Source organism: Hippocampus zosterae, chromosome 20, assembly GCF_025434085.1.
Source record: "Hippocampus zosterae strain Florida chromosome 20, ASM2543408v3, whole genome shotgun sequence".
Taxonomy (NCBI): Eukaryota; Metazoa; Chordata; class Actinopteri; order Syngnathiformes; family Syngnathidae; genus Hippocampus; species Hippocampus zosterae.
The window spans coordinates 9,236,759-9,259,549 of record NC_067470.1 but is presented as its reverse complement, the minus strand read 5'-3'; the positions used below and the strand labels follow the sequence as shown (position 1 = coordinate 9,259,549).

General features: G+C 45.5%; 1 protein-coding gene across 3 annotated transcripts in view; it reads right to left on the bottom strand.

The window, feature by feature from the left end:
• Positions 1 to 20,617, bottom strand: part of boc (BOC cell adhesion associated, oncogene regulated) — a 34,897-nt gene extending 14,280 nt beyond the window's left edge. Inside the window, exons 1-4 of one of the 3 annotated variants that reach the window (XM_052053702.1) lie at positions 20,395 to 20,617; positions 20,181 to 20,291; positions 1,739 to 1,868; positions 1,039 to 1,311 (exon numbers count right to left, since the gene is read on the bottom strand). In XM_052053702.1, coding sequence (XP_051909662.1) covers positions 1,039 to 1,311; positions 1,739 to 1,850 — 385 coding nt within the window. In that variant the 5' untranslated portion in view covers positions 1,851 to 1,868; positions 20,181 to 20,291; positions 20,395 to 20,617. Of the gene's footprint in view, positions 1 to 1,038; positions 1,312 to 1,738; positions 1,869 to 11,652; positions 11,761 to 13,825; positions 14,439 to 20,180; positions 20,292 to 20,394 lie in introns of those variants that run through there. The other 2 variants (XM_052053703.1, XM_052053701.1) reach the window with 2 other exon arrangements.
• Positions 20,618 to 22,791: the final 2,174 nt, after the last annotated feature.

Sequence of the window (22,791 nt, the reverse complement as noted above, 5' to 3'; positions counted from 1 at the left end):
GCGCACGGCTACATGTTCGAACTTCATCACATGGACCAGCTGTTGGGGCCTTACGGAGAGCAAATGGGGGTTGGGGACGACTCGCCAAGTCCTGGTCCTTCTTCCTGTTTCAACTGGGCCCTGGTGTCCCACCCTCTCCGCCCCTCCATTCCTACGCTTCAGGTTACACGGCTTCAGGCCCCCTCACAGTCCCAGGATGCATATCAAATGTAACCTCGCATACATTAGGAGCAGACTCAACCCCATTGGAGCAAAATAAAAATAAAAATAAAGGGTTGGGACAAAATGCTCTTAAAGTATCGAACAGGCTTCCTGTTGGCTTTTTTCCTTTTTCATGTGTGTGAATGTTATAAAGGGTGCGCCAACTTTGCCATGATGCTAAAAGGGGTCCACAGTGCAAAAAAAAAAAAAAAAGTATTTAAAAGGCTTTGTGTGGACTTTGGAGAGCTTGTAGTGAGGGTGCGCCAACTTAGTTGCGCCGTTAAAATGGTGCGCTGCTTAAAATTAAGACAGTCTACTCAGAAAGTATCCAGAAGACATTCTTTTGTCCTTTTGGGGAATGTGTTCAGACTCTCACAGGCTCTTGAAGGGTGGTGCGTAGTGTGAAAAAATGTGTCAGGATTGCGCCAAGAGTATCGAAAAAGGCTTTGTTTTGACTTCATTTTTATGGTGTCTGTCGAGTAGAGTCGGTGTGCCAACTTTGTGGGGATGTTGTCGGGAGCGTATGACTTTAAACGCTTCAGAGATTGTTTTGAAAGTATCCAAAAGGCTTTTTTTTTAAGCGTTCGGACTGTCACAGGATGTTGAAGGGCCTGAAATATTCCAAAATGTATGAGGATGGTATCAGAGGGGTGCGCCAACTCTGTCAGGATGTAGGAGGGAGAGCTTTGAGTGTTTTAAGAGGAAAAAAATACAACAACTTGTGTTTTTTGGATGTTGTCTGGAACAAACTGCGGGTAAAAAAAAAAAAGGAAAGAAAAAAAAAAGCCAAGTATACTGTGTGTGCGCATATGTGTGGCTGCATGGGTGGCTACTCACTGGCTGCGGTGACGTCAGCGGGCACACTGGCCAGGGCCCCAACCCCGGTGGTGGCCACACACTGGTAACGGCCTAACGTCACGTTGGTCAGCGTGCTGATGAACAAGCCCGCGGGCCCCAGCGCCACCCCGAGGTCTCCGTCCATGAGTTGCCGGCCGTTCAGGCGCCAGCTGATGGAGGCGGAGGTGGGACGGGCGGCGCAGCGCAGGCTCACGCTGCCTCCCAACTTCTGCACCACCGAGCCGGGCTCCTCGGTGAACTCCGGGACTTCGTCTACATGATGGGATGACAGAATATTCTTAACATCTGGGCAACCCTTTGAGTTCCCACAATTAAAAAATATGAATGAAAAAAATCCCTATCACTGGTGTAACCAATTCTCATGATATTGCCTGTAAAACAGAATGGCAACAACTTTCTCGCATTCTACATTTCACTTAATTGTACCACATTCCAGTTCCTCAGCTATTCACCATTGACAAGCAATTTTCGACAGAAATTGCACTCTCGAGTTTCAAGCAAATTGCTGTGGCAGCTGCCAGATGCGTTAAACACGCACCTCCCTGCCAGTCGAAATATTTTGTCCTTGGCAACGTTTACCCTTGGCCAGGTGTTGGGAAAAACCCATGTTTAAAAAAATGGCTTCCTTATACATATAACGTACAAAGCAGACTGTACAGTAAACCGAAGATCTACTCACCAGAGACGGACGCACTGCTCTGAAGGCAACATAGCAGGACTGCGCCCAGAGCGCACAACACGGGGGTGCTTCTTTTTCTCATCCATGGAGTCCAGTCACGTTTTCCAGACATCTTCCATGCAACACCCCTCTGAAACACACACACACGCACGCACAACACAAAAAAGGTCAATAAGCGGGAACGTACCACTCAAAACTACACAAAAATAAACATCATGTAGTCATTGGCGCATATTTGGATGAAAGTGTTGATTCAAAATGTGCAATGGTAAAGCGAGGAAAAAAAAAACAATTCCAATGTTCCAAATCCCAATTACAAAAATTCACATTCATTCCTGAAGCAAATTTGTCCCAAGGTTGAATCGGTGCTCAAATTTGTAAAATGGCAAGGAATAGAAAAGTGTGCGTATTCAAGTACTCAATGCCGAATGAATTCCCTTTTTTATGACCGAAAAACAAAGACATACGCATGAAGCTTCTTCGCAACGTGACAACGCCCCCACCAGGCACAGCATGCATATTACACTTCTCTATATTATTTTTGCATTAAGGACAGAAATGATATGCGACTTTCCTGTTCTCCTGCACACACACACAAACAGGCGGCGATGAGGGGTGCGGGGGTTGGGGGTGGGAGGCATCCTCAGCAGCAACCACACAAATGAAGCCTTTGCTGACCCTGTCTACCTGCACCCCCACCAGCCTCCCCTTTCCTCCAGCTCATCAAAGAGGCTCCCTCATTCTGGGGCCCGTAACACGACACCTTCCTGCTCAGGTGTAACTGACACAGGTAGAGGTTCCCGGGCGGCTGGGTGCTTGGAGGGAGGAATGGAGGGGAGGGGGGGGGGAACAAGGGGGTGCATTGACGGGAGGTTCGGAGTCACTCTAACAAGAAAAAAAAAAACACCAACAGACCTAAAAAAAATAAAGGTAATAGATTCCAACTAAAACCACTAACAGACCTAAATATGTGATGCTATGATGACTTCCAAGCTAACAATCACAACAGACCAACAAAGGAGTCACACAATTCACACAAAACCCACCAATAAATGCTAATAAATGAGCACCGGCAAACTGAAGTCTTCATACAAACAAACACGGCAAAAGACTAAACGCATCAAGCTAACAAATGCTGACCAAACCAGCAAGAGAACCAAAATAAAGTCAACACACAAAACCACCAAAGAAGTCCAGCTAACTATTGCTAATGAAATTTCCCAACAAAAATGTAGCTTGCGCTAGCCATGTGCAGCTACGCTAATACAACTAGTCAGCCTATTAATGGTAATGCCGACAGAGTGTGCATCTCTTCTCTTCTCTCTTGTTGCTCGCTGCCAAGTTTCCTGAATTCTTTCCTGTCAGGTTAAACTAACAACTTCCCGTCAGGATGAGGAGGGTGGTCCCGCGCCTCTCAAACCTCCCTTTCTCCTCTTTCCCCCCCAGTACTGAACATGCATAGTATTCAAACTGGGCTACGTGTTTGACCACTTATCGGTGATGAACAAGGCCGGTGGGACACAAAAAACAAAAGAGAGAGCGAGGAAGACGAGGGGGGAGAGAGGATGGAAACTCTAACGTCAAGTTAAAACGAAGAGCTGATGGAAAAACTGTTGTTAACTCAAGCCAATAGTCTCACAGAGGCGCACGCACACGCAGGACCACACACTGTACACCATTAATAAGAGCAATATTGGATTAGCGACCACCCTCCAACAGGCAAAAGGAAAAAACAAAAACACATGCTGTTATAATCACATCATTTATCCAGGTCGCTTTCACTTTTCTTCACACAAACGTTATATTTCTTTTGCAGTTACAGTACCAGCATTTCACAACAATGCTGCTAACTCTTCGCTAATGCTACATGGCCAAAAGCAACAAACTTACTTTAGCTTTTTTGTCATTTTAGCACCTGCCCTAGTTGTAAAGTGTGATTTTGGATTATTTTATAAACCAATGTAGTAGATATAAATGGAAAGTTGTAAATATTTGTCAGTTGTGATGGTCTAAAAGCTCAAAAAGACTCAAGGGAAGGTAACAAATGCTACCACAAAAATCCTGAACAGAAGTGAAAAAGTGAAGCTAACACATGGAAATGTCACCGCAATGCTGCGAGAATTGGTACCACAAATAGCAGATGACACAAAAGGGTTGAGGGGATACGTTGAGAAATAATGAAGTTATACTCTATTTCACCTTATGTTTTTGGACTATTTTCTCGTGTCGACACCACACAATCCCAAAAAAGGCGTACGAAGAAGTCATTTCAACCTGACTCAGCATTTTCACAAACTGATTTGAAACTGCTAAATTTTGAAGCTTCTTTTAAAGTAAAATGTCACAGTTTTTTCTTAAATTTATCTGCTATTCGGCAAAATAGCTGCTAATTGCTAACAATATGGCTACCATCTCACCCTCTCTCTCGCAACACGCACGCACACACATTAAATATAAGTACAATCGGTCAGTTAGGATATGAGGTGTACTCAGTTTAATTTTCATTAGCGTGTGCAGGTGTACTGGTCACGAAAAACAAGATGTCACAACTCATATATATGTAAGACACATTTATTTACCTGCTGGAATGGCGGGCACGTCGAGTACATAAACCAACTGTAGCATCACACACACTACTCTTACATTCACGGTCTCGCGGTGGGCGTTTAGTGGCGAGCGCACACCGTAAACAAACAAAGTGTGCGAGCCAGCCTGAAGGCTTGTGGCTTCTGTGGCCAAAGCTGCGACAGCTGCCAAAAAAAAAAAAAAAAAGAGGCGTAGATGTGCATCCAGCACCTGTTGCCCATCGCAGGCTTCTGAACAACTTTTTGCAAACAAAGAACTTTGTTATTCGGTGGGTAAAAAGACACCATCAGATGGGGAGATGTTTGGCTAACAAATGCTAACAAAAACCGCAAATGGCTCTAAAAGACGTCAAGCTTGTACTTCACCAGGCCAGAGTGTTGGGAACAAATATATAAGGCAATATCATCATATCTAACTGGAGAGACACTTTATACGCTACATCGTGCCTACATGGCACTCTACACTTAGTTGTCTTAATTCCACACTTGATGAGTGGGCAAGGCACTCCGGTGAGCCAACTTCACATACACAAACCCTTAAAAACTCAATTTTCCATAAAATGTTATCTTCGGCGCACTATCGACGAGAAGGGAGGACGGGCCAGCCGCGAGATGGATGGTTGTTAAAACAGCAGTAATACGTCAGTCGTGCCTAAAAAACAACCTCCCCCTGGGCCCTGTTCGAATGTGATTCATTAGTCAGCTGGCCCTGGTGTTTGCTTAGCGAATACCCTGCCTCCAGATGAAAACTTGCCCGAACATCCATGTCCAACTTTTTCCATCCCGAAAAAAAAAAAGACATACACACAAGCCTCCTACACAGCAGCATCTAGGCTGATGGAAACCAGAACACTCGCACCCCTTCCTACTCCCTCTTCCAGCACACACCAGAAATCCATACATGCCCATGTGCAGACTTAAAAACTCTTAGTGAGACTTCATATCTTCCAGCTGTGGATGACTGCAAAGTCCAAGCTCGGTCAATGAGGAAAAGTGTACAAAAAAATGGCAAAACACCACCGTGGCGCAGTGTCACGCAAAAAGGCGCAATCAGTTAGAACAAGGGGTAGTAGGCTGATCGTTTGAATCGGGTGTGTTGAAGTAGCGAAAAGACCTAAAACAGGCAGGATGTGGCTCTCAAGGAGCGGGAGTTCCATACCTCAGGGTTAGAATTTGGATGTTCTATTTGGGCTCTCTATTGTGTGTATGTGTGAAAGGTTTACAGGGTCAAAGTTGACCCACAAATTTGCCAGCTTTCAAGGAAGTAGCAGAGTTGTTGAGAGGCAGGATGTTGAATCCTGCTTTCGAGCTCCCCCCCCCCCTCCCCGGGTCACTGTACTGTCGCTCCCACCTCAAAACCAAACGAGCCTCTTATTTATAATTCCCCCTATGATAAAGCTTTTGAGCTGCGGAGGGGGGTCTCCACGTGAAACGGGCTACTACAGAGAAGGCACTGTACACAATCTTGTGCTAACAGTGAGTTTGTGACAGACGCAAATGACGATGAGAAGCAACATGTGGGCGCCTTATATGTCCGTGGCATTTCTGGTCACATGACAGGACACCCCCCCCCCCCACTAGCCCCCCCCCCTTCTCATTGTGGTCCAAGCCTGGTGGATAAATTCATTTTGACAACCTTGCTAATAGAACAAAACCAGGCCGCAGCCTCCTCCCGGAGTGCTCACATTCCATCTGCTTTCTGGCATGAAGACGAGGGAGGAGGAGGAGGAGCAAGGGGGCCCGCAGCCAGGATGGAGGGGTGCGCCTGCTAGTAACTCCCCCTTTGTTGAATATTCATCCCTCGCCTACCCCCCCCCCCCCACACCCCAACCACCCCACAACTTTTACGTCGTCTTACACCCCTCCCTTACTCTCTTTCCTCCCCTTTAGATAAACACATGCGGTGTCAAGTGTGAGGAGTGCCGGGGTTTCAACGGGACCCGCTCTGCCTCCGTGGCCCACAATGCATAGCTGCGGCGCGGGAGGCCGGTTGCCCCGGGCGACACTAACAGGCAGAACGCACCTTAATAGAGTGGAGAGTCATTGTAAAGCAGTGAGCCGGCACCCAGACAAAGACCCCCGCGGACCCCTGGAGAAAGGGGAGACGCTGCTCTGAAGGGCCCGGGGAAGAGCTGATGGGCCACGCTCAATGACCAAAGAGGGGGGATGGAGGGGAGGGGGTGGGGGGTGTCAATGACCAAGTGGTAGTGAGTGGAGGGTTTTATGGATTGATGGAGGACGTCAACTGGCAGGCGAGCCCTTCATCGGTCACAATGTGCCGACATATTTCCACCTAGCCACAGGCGACGAGGCGGTTTGCGGGGGGTGAGGGGACGGGGATGGGGATATCTCTCTGGGGGCTGCTTAACAAATATCCAAGAATCCAGTGAACAAGTCAACATAAACAAGGAGTGTCAAACTCATTTCACATTATGGGCCACATACGGACTCGGTAGATGTCAAATGGGCCGAACCATTAACATTACAATACAATACAATACAATGCTGATTTATATGAATCACCAAAAAATCATCTATTTCCTTTGTTTTAGTCTCAAGAAGCATTGATTGGCGCTTTCATATCATTTGCTGTGTTGGGTCTATTTCGGTGACAGACTGAGACTGCTGTTTTCTTCCCCGATCAAAACAATGTTGTCTTCTACTGTGATCAAAAGAGTGTGCCCCTAGCGGATAATCCACAAACTGCATTTTATTTAAAATATTATTCTGTGTCTTTAATGCATTTTGTTTTCACTTTTAAATGATCCCGCAGGCCGGATCAAACCTCCTTGGGGGCCGGTTCCGGTCCGCGGGCCGTATGTTCGACACTTCCATAGTAGACGGCACTTGTGGTTACGTTTTCAAATTGAGATTGTTTTGGTTAGCAGTTGAGGAAAAGTGTTCAAACAACATTGTGGAGCGCTTTGCCTTTGTGTCTCAAAATGGGGATAAAACTCGACCTGGCAATTTTACGCCAACAGAAGGTCGGTTGACTTAAACATAGGCTATAAAAAAGTCATCAGTTCCTCAGGGCGAAATAGACCCCGGTGATTTCTTTATCTTCAAAAGCCCTACCCAAAACCGTCAATAGCGAATACGATCTACGCTGGGACACAGCGTACAACATCAGCCCCGGCATTTTCCCAAAGAGGTGGACAGTGTCAACTTGGTGATTAAACGCCAGGACACAACATTATGGAGCACGTTGCCATTGGCCACTTACACGCTGCCCATCAAAGTCGGCACGATCTCTGAGGAGGCGCAAGTGGGCACCCGACTTCAAAAGTCGTATCCAAGTTGCAGCTTGGGAATTTTACAATGTCAAAGGACACAACCCCTTGGAAGCCGCACCCCCCCCCCCCCGAGAGCTGTGGAAGGGCACAGTCGACCATGCCAAATTAAGCCATCGGAGATCAAATTTGAAGCGTAGTAACCAAGACTGTAAGGACTGCGCACCGTGCGTGAGGATCGGCGACGAGGGTGGGAAGTCGAGAGAAAATTCCCAGGCAACAGGTGGAGAACGAGCGGTTCTCACATGCCATTAAATTCCATACAAAAAGCCATCGAAGCATTGCTAACGAGATCCCCCCGCCTTTTAATACCCTCAAACCATCTTTCAAGCTAATAATGAGCTATATACGGCGGTCCAAATCCACAGATCGGTCCCTGCGAACCGACACTAACGAGCTACACGGAGTCTTGGAGGAGGGGTGGGGGGGATTAACGAAGGGAGATCTGGACAGAATTGAAAGCTGCCTGGCTGGCTGGCCGTGGAGTGGGCGTTCAAATCAATTAGGTGGCGTCGGCCAATTTGCATGATTTAGATAAGCAAGCCAAATTAACCGAGCCGGGCTAATTACTGCTCACACACCCTCCCACTGACACTTTTTTTTTTTGCACGTGGCGTGAGATGCTGGTGGGGCCATATGAACAGGATACTTTTTTTTTTTGAAAGTGGGGTAGAAGCCATTTGTGTATTCGCCAATCGCGCGAGAGGGAGGGAAATGGAACATGCAAAACGGCTAAATAACTAGCTAAAGCCAACCGGTTTCTTTGATAGCAAAACACTTTTTAGATCAAATCCATTTATTTTCAACTAAATTCAATCAAAGAATCATTGGATTGTTCACGAGGGATAGAAAAGTCTTTGCTGGCTAAACGCACATAACTTGGGATGAGAAAGCTAAATCAAATCAAATGTTCACCAAGTATCATTTCAGCAAGGGGAAAAAATAACGGTCTGTTTATGTCGTGAAATTCACTCGGAAAGAAGAAATAAGTGGGGAAAATCTGTCTAAGGTAGCTTAAGTAGAGCCAACGGATCGACACAGAAATACTGTGCGGCGAAAAAAAAAGGTCTCTGGATTTTATTCGTTTCAATATAATGGACTCTGTGTTGTGGCAAGTTGGCGCTAGCTTAGCATATCTGAACCGTGGTGCCGCATATATTTTACGTTGGGGTCGTTTTCACGTCATTAAAACGAAGGGGAAAATGAAAACAACTCCCCATTTCAATGCTTCAATCAACCTACATGAGGAAAAATTGGAGTGCGGTGAGCAAATCCTTCCCGGCATTCGGCATCCGCACAGAAAAAGCTAACTTAATAGCCGCAATTTCGAAGCACTCACTTACATATTTGGTGTGGCCGCAAGTATGCTCTAGCGGCCTGTTTTCTCTGCCCGCGCATACGCAAGCAATCACACACGGGCCCATTACATGGTAAAAGTATACTCACACAGTCGCACAAATATGCAAACCTCAGGGTCTTTCTTGTTTTTTCTCAACACACACACACACAAAGACAGTTGCCACTTATATCCTCGAGTGTGGGGTGGGCAAAATATGGCCCGCGGGCTACATTTAGCTCACTCTGGCCGTCAATGCGGTCCATCAAGCATTTACAGTACATAAATAAGGGTCTTGAAATGTCTTGCATAAATAAGTGGAGGATTGTGAGAATATCGCAAATATGTGGGGGTCCATTTTAAAAATCAAATGTCCTTGATCTGTCCTAAATTCAGTTTTGCCGCTTTTTATTAAATAGACGCAGATGCATTTAATTGAACACATGCAAACAGCTGAGTCGACTTGTGTGTTCCTGCATTGTAGAGATTGGAGAAAGAAAGTAAGGAGGAGAAGGAAGGGAAGGAGGTGTGGGGGGGGGGGGGGCGTCATGGGGGGAACTTTCCTACAGACTGAATGGAACCAATTATAAATCAAGAGCAATTTCTGCCTATTATTCAACAGGAACCCAGGGAGGGATTCGCTGCCCGGCTCGGCAACTCTCGGCAGGGGGACGAGAGAAGGGGGGAAAGGGAGGAGGAGAGGGAGTGGGTTCAAATGTTCTATGAAGAACAGATATTGGGAACTTGAGATAAGACGTGGCCGTGAAGTCACAAGATTTGTATATAGGAAAAGCAGAAGGAGGAGGAGGCGGCAAACTGAAGCGAGAGCTTCCTGAGAGAAGAACCAGCTGGACCAAGATTTGGGCTTTTAGTTTTCCCTCTTTTAAAGCACAGCCACCATTTCTCCTGTCACTCACACCCCTGGTTGTATTTTTCTTCAAGGAGGAGGCGCTGGAGGAACTCTAAAATAAAAGTGGAATCTCTAAAAAGATACTTGGCCGGTTACTTTTGTCCTTGATTTAAAGCGGGCACAATGGTTAGCATACAATTGGTTAGCCGATTAGCTTCTGCCAGTGAGAGTGTAGCATTTGCTGTTGTGAGCTCATATTAGCAGCTGGTCGTTAGCGTGTTCAAAGCCTGGGTGTCATTTCGGGCCACAGAAGCTTCTACTTTCTATGATTACGCTTAACGCGCGTTTATTTTGTTCACTTTAATTCAATAAAGCAAGTAGGGGGCATTACTATCCATTTTAAATCACGCTGGTATGCTATATTAGCTAAAATTGTGTGTGGGGGGGGGGGGGGGGCAGAAAAATTGCACGATAATGTTGACCCCTTGAGGTATGCCAAGATCTCAGCTAAATCTAAATAAAAAGCTAGACCTGGAGCTCAAACGAATGCTCTGGAGCTTGCTGAGCTGAGGTCTCGCTCTCACGCTTGATGCTGGCCAACTGACAGGAGTGCGCAGCGGAAAATTCCAGCTCTTGATAACCCTGAGGGGTGGGCGGGTGGACAAGCATTCGTCTGCCCCGCGATTTATCGGCCCGGATAAAGCCCCTGCCAGCCGACGTGTGATTATCAGTTAACGTCCTTGGAACGGTGCCCCGGATTCCCAGGGCGGGAAAGTTGATATGCCAGCATTTTTTAACACAATAATTCATCCAAGATGACGAGGTTAAACAAATGTGTGTGAACGAGCTATTAGCGCGTCGCTAACAACACCCTGTAATCTCTGTCCAAATATCTACTTTACACACACACACACACACACAGGAGTGGATCAGTGAGCAAACAAGCACTTAGGCTTCACAATGTGTGTTAGTAAGCGTGTGTGAGAGGGCTAACATCATTAGCGTAGGGGTTCTCAAACTTTTTTTTTTTGGGTCCAGCAGAAACTTATCCAAGGACTTAGTCATAATTAAACACAAGTGCCATGTGTACCCATAAATGCCGAAAAAAAATTATCAGGGGGGGGGGACGATGTGATAACATATTCAAATTTTTCGAGAAAGTAATTGGTGAGAATAAAGTTGTATTTTTTTCCACAAGAAAAGACTGACAAAAATAATGGAACAGTTTGGAAGGGATTAAAAGTCACCAATTTAATTTCCTAAAGACAACTTGTACAGCTAGTGGACCCTAGTTTGAGAACCTCTGCGTTAACCAATCGGCGGCCAATTCATTTAGCAAGCTAAACGAATTCAGAGGAAAAAGAATATATGCGTGGGAAAAGGTTGCAAATGCCGCCAAGAGGCACCTGAAGCGGAAAGGGATTTCTTCCCGTTTGATGGCAGCATGTTTAATTAGCCTCAGAAGTCTCTCTCTCCCCACCCTCCTCTCTCTCTTCCTCCCTCCCTTCCGGCTGATCAAGAATCAGGAGTGGACTTGGGGGGGGGGGGGGGGCTGCTTGCCCAGGTGTCTCCCGCTTTGGATGGACACAGGAGTCCAGATACCTTCCATCAAACAGCACAGATGGACTCAACAGGCGCCCCAATACAATACAAAGACGTACGCCTGACGTTTGGAACTGCTTACAAGTATAAGCGAAAAAGAACATATTATGAAAGGTGTACTTTTTAATACCTTGTACACCAATAGTTCGTAGTGCCTGGCCACCCATCAAATACAGTATGAAATCAAATAACCCATTCGGAAATATGTTGCATACTGTAGTTATAGCATCAAGACAGAGAATTTCCCTTACCGTGACCTGAGAGCAAGACCGGACCAATATCCAGAGTCACGTTCAAGCAAGAGTCTTAGAACATTCACAAACTCCCAAATCTTTCTGACTGCGAGGCCACTACCAACGCTGAAAGGTAAGCAGAGCTGCATTGAGTTGTGTTGGATACACACCTTCTTAGTTTGAGGTTCTCATAAGCGGTACTGAGATATATTTTATTGGTCAGAAAAGTTTTTTCTAAAGTTAAAAATCACAACCACAAATCATAAATGATATCTAGTTGATCCTTTCCTGTCCAGAAGGACCACACAGGTGAGGTCTGAGCCAAAGGCCTCGACCGCCCTGATTGGCCAAACCCAAAAACATCTCCCGTGGCTGCACGAGCGCCCCGCTGTCACAGATGAAAGCGTGCCCTCGAGGAAGGGGATTTCTTTCTTCCCCTTCTCTTTTGTCGCCAATGTTACAACAGGGGTGGGCGGGCAAATTTGAGCCCGTGGGCCTGATAACATAAGCATGCAAAACTGGAAACGACTACAGCATCAAAGGATTTTTTTAAGCAGCAAAAGGTTTTAAACATGCTCCTAATATATAATAACTACAAAATCTAAGTATTGGAGAAATTGCATGTGAATGCTGTGGAGCTGACAATGAATGGAATGAGCTGCCGAATCTAAAAAAAATGCAAAATAAAACTTAAAAATAAAAAAATAGCATCAGAGAAAAATGCTGGCATCTGGAGTGATAGTAACCTCAGTACGAATAAAACAAAATAAAAACAACACAACAATTCAGACTGATTTACATTTGACCCTGTATTCAGGTACTATTTCAAATGAGAATGGATAAAATGCTAAACATGCTAGCAGTTGGTACGCTAATAGAAAGCAAGGTAGCAAAACAAGGTCAAAAAGCACCATTGATGAAATTTTGTTACGCAAACGAGCAAGTTTAACTCATTAAAATCATGATCGTAAGCGCCAATGTCAAATATGAGCAGGAGTGATTTCTTCTTTTTTGTGTGTGTTTTGATCAATGGGTCTGAAAAATGGGCAGAAAATCAGAACTGGAATCAATTTGCCCAATTTAAGCGTGCTGTACTTGTCAGAAGTGATCAAGAACACAAAGAGACACCGTCTGCATCCAACCATATTTCCAGAGTTCATGCTCATTAGTTTGGGGTGAGCTGGAGCCTATCCCACCTGAATTCAGGCTGGACTAGTTGTCGGGGAAAAAAAATCGCAGGGCACGCACATTCACACATGTTCAATTTAGCGACTTCAATCTTTATTCGTCCGCCTTATAATAGAGCTTCTTGACTTTTAATCTGAGTGACCTTGATGTCTGTCACCAAGATTCCTCGAGAGCCCCTCCCCCGAAAAAATAAACAATCACAAAAACAAAAACAACACCTGGTTTGGAGAAACTCGAGACCCTATTTTCCCCCACGGCAACCACACAAATTAGCAGGGAAGTTTAGGACCCATGTCCAAATAGCAGCGTGTAAGGAATGCTGCAAAACTTCATCGTCCGTTCTCTGGACACCACGTGACCCAAAGGGCACTGTTATGATTGGCCGGCAGCATCGATAGACGGTCAAGTAAATGCACTCACACATACAGTACATGCCAAAAACATCCATCCCTTCATTCTCTGCGGGAGAATGGTGCGTTCAATGCACGCTGGGATAAAACACTACACCACAAAGGTCCGCTAAACATTGTTGGCGTGTGGGTACGTAAACCTAGCAGAGCCCCAAAGTGTGCGTGCCCCCCCCTAACTATGTAGGCTGTGGCCTCCCAAACGTGGAAAAAGCATGATTGTCGCGTACAACCACGATTGGCAACCCCAAAACACTCGTTTAGACGGGTTAAAAGTGTTAAAAGTAAAGCGAAAATCACGGAAAGGCTAACAAAGTACTCGCGTTGCGCGTCCACATGCCGACTCCACTTTTTTGTTAAAGCACAAAAAGCGCTTTGGAGGTACAATAAATATGTGGTTTGTCCTAAATCTCCATTGATAGAGTGCACTAGTAGTGTTCAAAACGACACAAATGCTGCCACGCTAACAAGCGTGACCACGTAGCAACACGAAAACATCACTTTTGGAGTTTTATTTGTTAAAGTAAGCACAAGCTTCGAAAACATTGAACGCGTATTTTAATTCAAAGCCAGGAGCGCGAAGGCTTCAAACTCACCGAAACTGCTCGATTTAGCGCTTGCACCTCGTTTTCCCTCAGCAAAGCGATCTTTCAGCTGGACTATTTTTTTCTCTTTTACCAGTAGTCCTCCTCTGCAACAAGAAAAAGAAGCAAAGTCGCTTTCTTCCCGTTATTCTTCGCGTGTTGTTGTTGTTTTACTAATTTACTTCGGCGACATTTTCTCTGCGTGCTCCCCCGAAAAAGGTTCTCACACTGAAAGGAGGTTTTTGGATGAGTGAGCTCTCAAACAATTCTTTCCCCAGCTCTCCTCCCTCCTGCTCTTTTTTGCGACGCCTTCCCAGTCCTCCCATTTCCCAAAGAAGGAGGAGGGACCTTAACAATGCGGGGACTGGATCTTTAACCCCCCTCCAAACACACACACACACACGCTCACAACAATACTACTGCCTTACCAGCCGCAAACTGCAACCAAAAAGTCCACCTCAATTTAATACTATTCATGTTGCCATTATATTGCTCATTCCCAAAACTACGGTGTCCTGGAAGGGGTATTAAGGGACATACACACTCCCCCAGTACTGCTGTTCCTTCTTCCCTCCTCCTGATTTGGTATGCGCAGTTTGTATTGACCCCATCACACCCCCACCCCTCGTTTTATTGTGGCCATCCAGTGCAGCTGTGCTGTTGTGGGTCACGTTTTTTGAACTGTACAAGGCACACACACACACACACACACTTGCATACTACACTAATCACAACCTCCCCGCTCCTTCCTTCCTTTAGAAATTCTTCACTTCACATTTTTGGAAATGGCAACAACCATTTCTGCCATCTTCACTCATAGTGTGTGTAACCTACCGTAAGAGGTCAGGAGTCGTGGCTATAATCTTGTTCAAAGTACACAACAATAGATTCTATACCGCACGATCCGTTTCCCACAGGGTCTTGAACATAAAAGTCAGGAAGCAAGAGACATAAGAGTGATGATAAATTTTATCCGAGCAGAGAATAAGGGCAGCAAGAAAGTGGACTGCTGCAGCTAAGAAGAAACTGAGGGATGCTGTACACCACAGGACAAATTATAGGGAAAAATTACCTTGCTTAATTTGATCCTACAAGAGACTATGGGCAGCAAGAAAATGGCACACTGCGGCAAAATGGAGACTGAGGAGTAAAACATTCCAGTAGCACTTATTTGTAGAAGTGGGGTAACCTGTATTAACCTATTGTAAGGAAGCGAATACTATTCAAGGGGAAACTAAGGGCAGGGGGAAAGTGCACTGTTGCAGCAATTGGAGACTGTGGAGTATAATACTCTGATAGGACTAATTTCTGTAAGTTTACATTTATACATTTCATCTGTGTGGCGGTGAAAAACAGCCACACACGTTATCCCAGAGGAGACTGTGGGTCAAGAGTAGAAAATCAAACACTGCGGAGTATAACACCCCAATAGGACTAATTATAGGGAAGGAATTAGTATCTGCTGCTTTCCGGTACTGAGGCAAATTTAGTTTGAAAGGAGAATTGAGAAAATGGAGTCAACGCAGACTGGAGTATAACATTCCACAATACAGATTACTGAACTAAAAAAAAAGTACTTTTAAACGTGTGTGCTACACATGCTAACAAACAACGACAAAGTAGGCCCATATTATCCCATCCCAGAGGTCCCTGAGGACCGCTGCCGCAAAGGGGAGACTGTGGAGTATAATGCTCCAATGGATAGATGGTGGAAGTGACACAGCTGTTGAGGCAAAGAGGTTGCCACGGTAACCAAGTAAACAAGGACCCAAGGAGACATATGACACGACATCGCTTGAGACCCTTGAAGGACAAGTCGAAGGGGAGCAGTGCATGCTGGGATTGTGGCCCTGCTGTGAGAGGGGCATTCTGTGGTGGTGGTGGTGGGGGGATTGAGGGGGGGTGTCCCACAGGGCAGGGCCTCAGGGGGATGCGGCATGTTTAATGGGCCTTTCATGGCCGGGCCACAAAGCTCTTTGTCCCACGCTAATTCATCCTGCCCAGTGAGAGCGGGACGGGGGGAAGGGATCTTTTGGGTTGGGAGGGCTGCGGTGCTTTCCTTTTGCTGGAGGGTGCATGTAAACAACTTTGGCAATCGCCCAAACTACCTGGTCAGCCAGGGTTCAATGTTCCACTCCACATTCTCCGCTTTCCTGCATTTGACCTGAAGGCTCATCCAGGATGAGGTTTGTTTCATTACCGAGAAGTAAAAAAGAAGGCGGCCTTCATTCATTGTGGTGTTACACTCCAAAGTCTACACTTTCCTGCACTTGGCCCTTAGTGTCCTCTTGGATAAAACATGTCTTTTTACCGAAAATACAAGGGACCTTGTAAGTACTCAATTGTTGGAAGAAAAGTTAACAAACCTTGGAATCCAATAATTTTAAGTAAGTTTTAAAAGGTATTATACACCACAGTCTCCACTTAGCTGCAACAGTCCACTTTCTCATTGTCCTTAGTGTTCTGCTCAATACATTTTGCTTACTTTCAAAGAAGTACACAAATACAGGAGATTCCATTCTTTGAAGTAATTGGTCTTACTGGGGATTACCGCACTTCAGTCTCCACTTTCTTTCTCTCTCATACGAAACTTGGAATCAAATAAGTAGTACAGTACTTTGCCTATTATTCTCCACAGTCTCCACTTTGCTGGAACGGTCCACTTTATAGCTGACTTTAATGTTCTCCTCTCAGACAAATATTCACAAATTTGAGGAACAATCTATTTCAAATTTTGAAATTAAGAAATATACGGAAAGAGTTCAACAAAAATGGCCCGCAAAAGTTTTCTTCCCGCCCACACTGTAACCAAAATGCCACGAAAACAAAAACTCCTTGTTGCCGGTCATTAATCTTTGGTTGAGGCTTATATTACATCACTGAGTCATAGGAAAAAATTGTGGCTTTTATTGCATCTGTATTTTTTTTTCCCTTGTGTTTTCGCGCGACTTGAAAACAGCACACGCGGTTTATGCGGGTTGACGACATGTCTGTACGCGCACGTCGGTACGTCGTATTTCTTCCCCGCAAACGTGTGCATTTTATGCGTCTTTCGTCATCAAGGCATGAATTAATGGACGAAGCCGCAAGTCAAATTGGCCGATGACGTCATAGGAGTGGGCGAGACGAGCTGAAAACACGCGCTTGCAAAGCGGAGACTGTGGAGTACAGCTAGAATACCCCAGAGCTAGCTCGCGAACCATCGCACAGAAATCTCTTACCACTTTTGTATCAGAGTACATAAAAAGTACAGTAAAATGACTTCCACTCGAAATGTTTACTTTGCAAGAGCATCGGAATGTGTCAATTTTTTTGTGTTCATCTTATAACTTAATTAAATTTCCTTTTTTTTTTTTAGGCATAAGCCACCACAAAAATCCTTTTCATATCGCAATATAGACAATATAGAAACAATATTGTGTACCATAAGCCGAGCGGATATTGCACGGCGCTACAGCGGCCATTGTGTAGCGGAAGAAGCTTAAAGGATGCAAGAGGGATTCCGGTTATGAATTTTTGGGACGTCAACGTTGGCGAGCGAGTCGAAGAGTCCAAATGAACGCCGGCCAAACAAAATGACATCCCCGCTGTCTCCACGAGAGACCCACTGGTCAGAAAAACAACAACACGGAGTCATCGACACACACACATACACACACACACGCACACTCACACACAGTAACTCACCCTGAGGTCCGACCCCACCTGAGTTTGGATGAGTGCCTCTGCAGCACAATCACACTGGAATGAAAACACACTCACACACACACAACGAATAAGCTTTAATAATGGAATGAAAAAGAACAATAAAATCTCCGGATATGAGAAGTTCCCGAGGCGATGACACATGGTTAAACTCAAACTGGCTTCAGATGCATGAAAGTTTATGGGCGTGTGTGTTTTTGTGCCGATGTATATAGCTTGGATAAGTAATAATTATGGAGAAGAAATAATAACAACAGTCAAATGAGTAAACTTAGAATATAAATGAGTTAAAAGAATCAAAGTAAAGACAGCACTTTCTGTCTCTGCTCCTATTGCGTAAGAGGACGTGTACCACTTCCTGGAGAAAAAAGGTGCTTACTTAGCGATCGAAATGCATAACTTTCACTAATAAACATCATTACAACTTCAACAACCATTACGAAAAAAGTTTGTGTTTTATAATTCCGTTGCAAAGTCAATAATTAAAAACAGGAAGTGACTTTTTTTTTTAAAGAAATAGATCGCTGAAAGGTTTGGGGGCATTAGATTCATTTGATTTGGGGGATTGTTTAAGTGTGATTGATTTTTTCTTCAGATTTATTGCAGAACATATGGAATTTTTATCTCATTTGTGTAGGGTGCAAGAGTATGCCTTCATTTGGATTCTCCAATAACAAAGATGAAAAACGATGGAAGTTGCCAGTCCAATTTAAAATCTCTATCCAATTTGAAAACCCATGTGAGAGACCGTTTAGATAAGGCGCCAGGGTGGGATGTACTAGGGGCACTAGGACCATTCAAATTCAAGAAATTCAGTGCCATCCAGACCTTGATTTCCTCCAGACACGACAAAAGTGGCGCAAGATTAGATTAGGACATACAGTTGATCAGAGTGTCATCTCCATCGTAGTGAAAAGAAATTCCATGCTTTCCTAAAATAGAAACCAGGGCTAGCAAATACAATGAACACAGCAGGGGCCCCAAAATGGAACCCTGTGGAACACCATATGACAATGGGGCACAGAAACTCCCCAAAATGGATAATTTGCTTTCTTAAGCGGTTGAACGGGTAGTTAAAGCATTTAAGAAATCCACTAACGTATGAGTTATGTCAGATTTATTGAGAATTATTTGTCCGCTCTAGTTTGTATGTTCTTATGTAAAACAAACCGTTGTGGTGCTTTGTCAGTAAGAGCTGCAAGCCTCGCTCCCTCTGATGTCTGAGCCCCACACATCATCAAGCGTCGTCGTCTGAAAAGCTTGTGAATTCATATCCCTAATGGCGCGCCGTGCGCTTCGCCTCTCTAACTGCGTCCAGATGCGGCAGACACTGGTAATTGGACCTGGAGCCATTTAAATCCCAGGGCCTGCTCCGTTCGCCACCGCAGCTGCTCGGCCCACTTTTTCACTTTCAGTTTTTTTTTTGGTTTGTTTTTTAAGTCACATTTTTATATTCAAGCTCAGTGAGTGACTGGGTGATGTTTGGTCTCAAGCGAGGGTTGGGGGTCAGCGGAGGGGGAATGACGAATGGATGGCAGAAGAAGGCCAGACAGTAAAGTGAAGTTACAGCCGCAAGCTGGTTTTGGCTCAGAGGGTCAAAAGGTATATGCTGTATATCACAACGTAAAAGGAGGGAACGCGGCTTGGCCCGGCAATGCAGAGAGGAGGAATAATTTAAGAAGAAATCATAATTTAACATAAGTTAACAGCACAGAGCATGGTCAGCAAATAGCTTCCACAGAGTCAGAGGCATCTCATGTTTCATAGGTATCAGTCAGGAGAAGTGAACAAAAATATTTCCAAGGCGTTGAATTTATCATGGAACACAACAAAAACCAAGTAGTGAAAACAGTGACATTGGACTGGATTTTTTTTTTGCAGAACGCATGTGTGTGTGTTTTTTATGTTAAGACAAAAATAATGCCGTCAGCAAAAACGGACAATTTTTATCCTCCGAGTTGGAAAGAACAAAGTAATCTAAAACAGTCAAATTTTCTATCTGTAATTTGTATCTCGTAATCATTAAGGCAGACCAAAAAAAAAAGGATATATAGTAAAAAAAAAATTGTGGGGGGGGGGGGATTAATCGGCTGATCGCTAATCAGGATCATATTCTGCCATTTATCAGAATTGGCATCAGCGTCTCAAATATTTTTTTTTTATCCTTCTCGCTCAGGCTCTATTATGAACAGCTCCAAATACCAATCGGCGATAGCACAAAACCTTCAGGCTTTGGCCAGAAAGCCCTCTGGAACAACTGAACTTTATTTGGTGTGAATCAGGGGCGCTTTACATGGTGGCAGGTGTGTCCTGACTCCAACTGTACATACGTTTGACACCCAAAAAAGTGGACGCCGTCGCAATAAAAACTGTGTTCCCAATGTTGGGCGAAACTGGGATGAAGACAGAAAAACAGCACCTGGTTTTACCATCCAAAACTTGCCTTGGATGTCTCCATCCTCCCCTTCGCTATCATCTATCTACCATGTCTCCCTCTTTCCATCATTCCCTCTTGGACTTCCTGCTTTCCAGCCTGCCAGACGGTCGTAATTAACGAGGAAAACGATAGTCCCCTCGGCCCTCAGGAGCCCTCCACACTGGCCTGAGTGTGTCTCTCGCCATGCGTGTGTGTGTGTGAATGTGTGTGTGTGTGTGTGTGTACCTCCAGACTTGGCCCTCGGTCCCACTTCACTCAATGCGTCTTTATGTTGGAAGCATGAGCTCACCCGCTCCAAGAAATACACCCAATGACTTGCAGGCAACATAGAGCCGTCTGGTATCCAAGAGAAATACACACACACACACACACGCACGCACACACACACACAAGATGGCTGTCTAAGTTACCACATACATTGTTTGCGTGTTCTCCGTACCCTGTCCGGCTGCGGGGGCTGATTCCAGATCAGAGGGAGCAGGCAGGCCCGGCTGATAAGAAGCTATGATACATCGATGCTATCTGTCAGTCACAGCCAGAGGCAGGAACTCTGGGTCTGGATGGGGTCAGAGGGCCCTCTCTGTCTCTGTCCCTTGGCATCCCCCCCTCCTCCTTCCTTATCTAAACAAACAAACAAACAAAGGCTCATCGAGAGGCGCGCACACACACACACACACACAAAAGATTAAGCGACATCAAAGACCAAGAATGCAGACCATGGGCTCCTTTTTTTGTCTTTCATAAAACAATGAGAAAATCGGAGAAACTCAGCAAAATTGCTCAGTGAACAATCATGACTGTGATTTTGTGAAGTAGCCCTTCTATGTTCGTAGCCACGACTGCGGAAATAAGGAAGCTGATTATTGAAGAGAAAAAAAAAGATTTAAAAAAAAAACACCCTGACAAATAAACACAAAATCATTACAAAATATTCATTAAAAATTTATATATATATATAGGACCCTGCGCTCAGTGGCAGGGTCCTAACAACAGAGCTTATCCACCAAGACTGGAAACTGAAAGGTACTGGAAATGCATATGGGAGAAGGAGGTTGCACATAACAGCAGTGTACAATGGCTGGTGACCCTGAGAGAGGAGCACAGTAACCTCCCTGAACAGAACCCAGCTACCATAGCAGTGGCAGACATACAGGAAAGAGGCTCAGATATGAAGAACTGGACAGCACCAGGCCTGGAAATGGTCCACACCTACTGGCTAAAGAAACTCACAGCACTCCACGAGCGCCTAGCAGCACAAATGAACCAGCTGCTGAGGGATGGCACTCACCCAGGATTGCTAACCGAAGGGCGAACGATCATGATCATGAAGGATCCCTCAAAGGGTGCAGTCCCATTCAACTATCGGCTAATAACCTGTCTCTCCACAACATGGAAGCTCATGTCAGGCATCATTGCGGCTAAGATAAGTGGACACATGGATCAATATATGAGCGAAGCACAGAAGGGCATTGGTGGAGATACCGGAGGAGCCAAACATCAGCTCCTGGTTGACAGAACAGTCGCACAAGACTGCAGGTCCCGACGTACCAACCTGTGCACAGCCTGGATTGATTACAAGAAAGCCTATGACTCAATGCCACATACATACATGGATCACTGAATGCTTGGAGTTGTATAAGGTGAACAGGACCCTAAGAGCCTTCGTTGCGAACTCGATGAGGATGTGGAAAACCACACTTTAAGCCAATGGCAAGCCACTTACCCAAGTGTCCATCAAATGCGGCAGATACCAAGGTGATGCACTCTCCCCACTGCTGTTCTGCATAGGACTAAACCCCCTAAGCCAAGTAATCACCAAGACAGGCTATGGATACCGCCTCAGAAATGGAGCTACAATCAGTCACCTCCTCTACATGGATGACATAAAGCTGTATGCTAAGAGCGAAAGGGACATAGATTCCCTGATCCACACAACCAGGATCTACAGCAGCGACATCGGGATGTCATTCGGTCTTGAGAAATGTAGTCGGATGGTGACTAAGAGAGGAAAGGTAGTCCGCACTGAAGGGGTCTCACTCCCTGAAGGAACAATAGCAGACATTGAGGACAGCTACAAGTACCTCGGTATACCACAAGCCAATGGCAACCTCGAACTGGCAACAAGGAAAGCGGCTACGGCCAAATACCTCCAGCAAGTGAGGCAAGTCCTAAGAAGCCAGCTCAATGGCTAGAATAAGACCCGGGCAATAAACAGCTATGCCCTGCCAGTGATCAGATACCCTGCAGGAATAATAAGGTGGCCAAAGGAAGAGATTCAGACCATGGACGTTAGGACCCGAAAGCTCCTAACCATGCACGTAGGGTTCCATCCCAAATCCAGCACCCTGAGACTGTACGCAAGCCGAAAGGAAGGAGGCCGGGGACTAGTGAGTGTGAGAGCCACTGTCCAGCATGCAACATCCAAGCTCCATGAATACATCAAGGAGAAGGCTCCAACGGATGACGTACTCAGAGAATGTCTCAGACAATGGGGAACAGAGGATGAGGCACTGTAAGAGGGACCATCATGGCAGGACAAGCCCCGACACGGGATGTACTACCGGACCATAACTGAAGTGACCGATCTCAAGAAGTCCTATCAGTGGCTAGAGAGGGCTGGCCTGAAGGACAGCACACAGGCACTCCTCCTGGCTGCTCAGGAGCAGGCCTTGAGCACCAGAGCCATCGAGGCCCAGATATACCACACCAGACAAGACCCAAGGTGTAGGTTGTGCAAAGAGGCACCTGAGACGATCCAACACATAACTGCAGGGTGTAAGATGCTGGCAGGGAAAGCCTACATGGAACGTCATAACCAGGTGGCTGGCATAGTCTA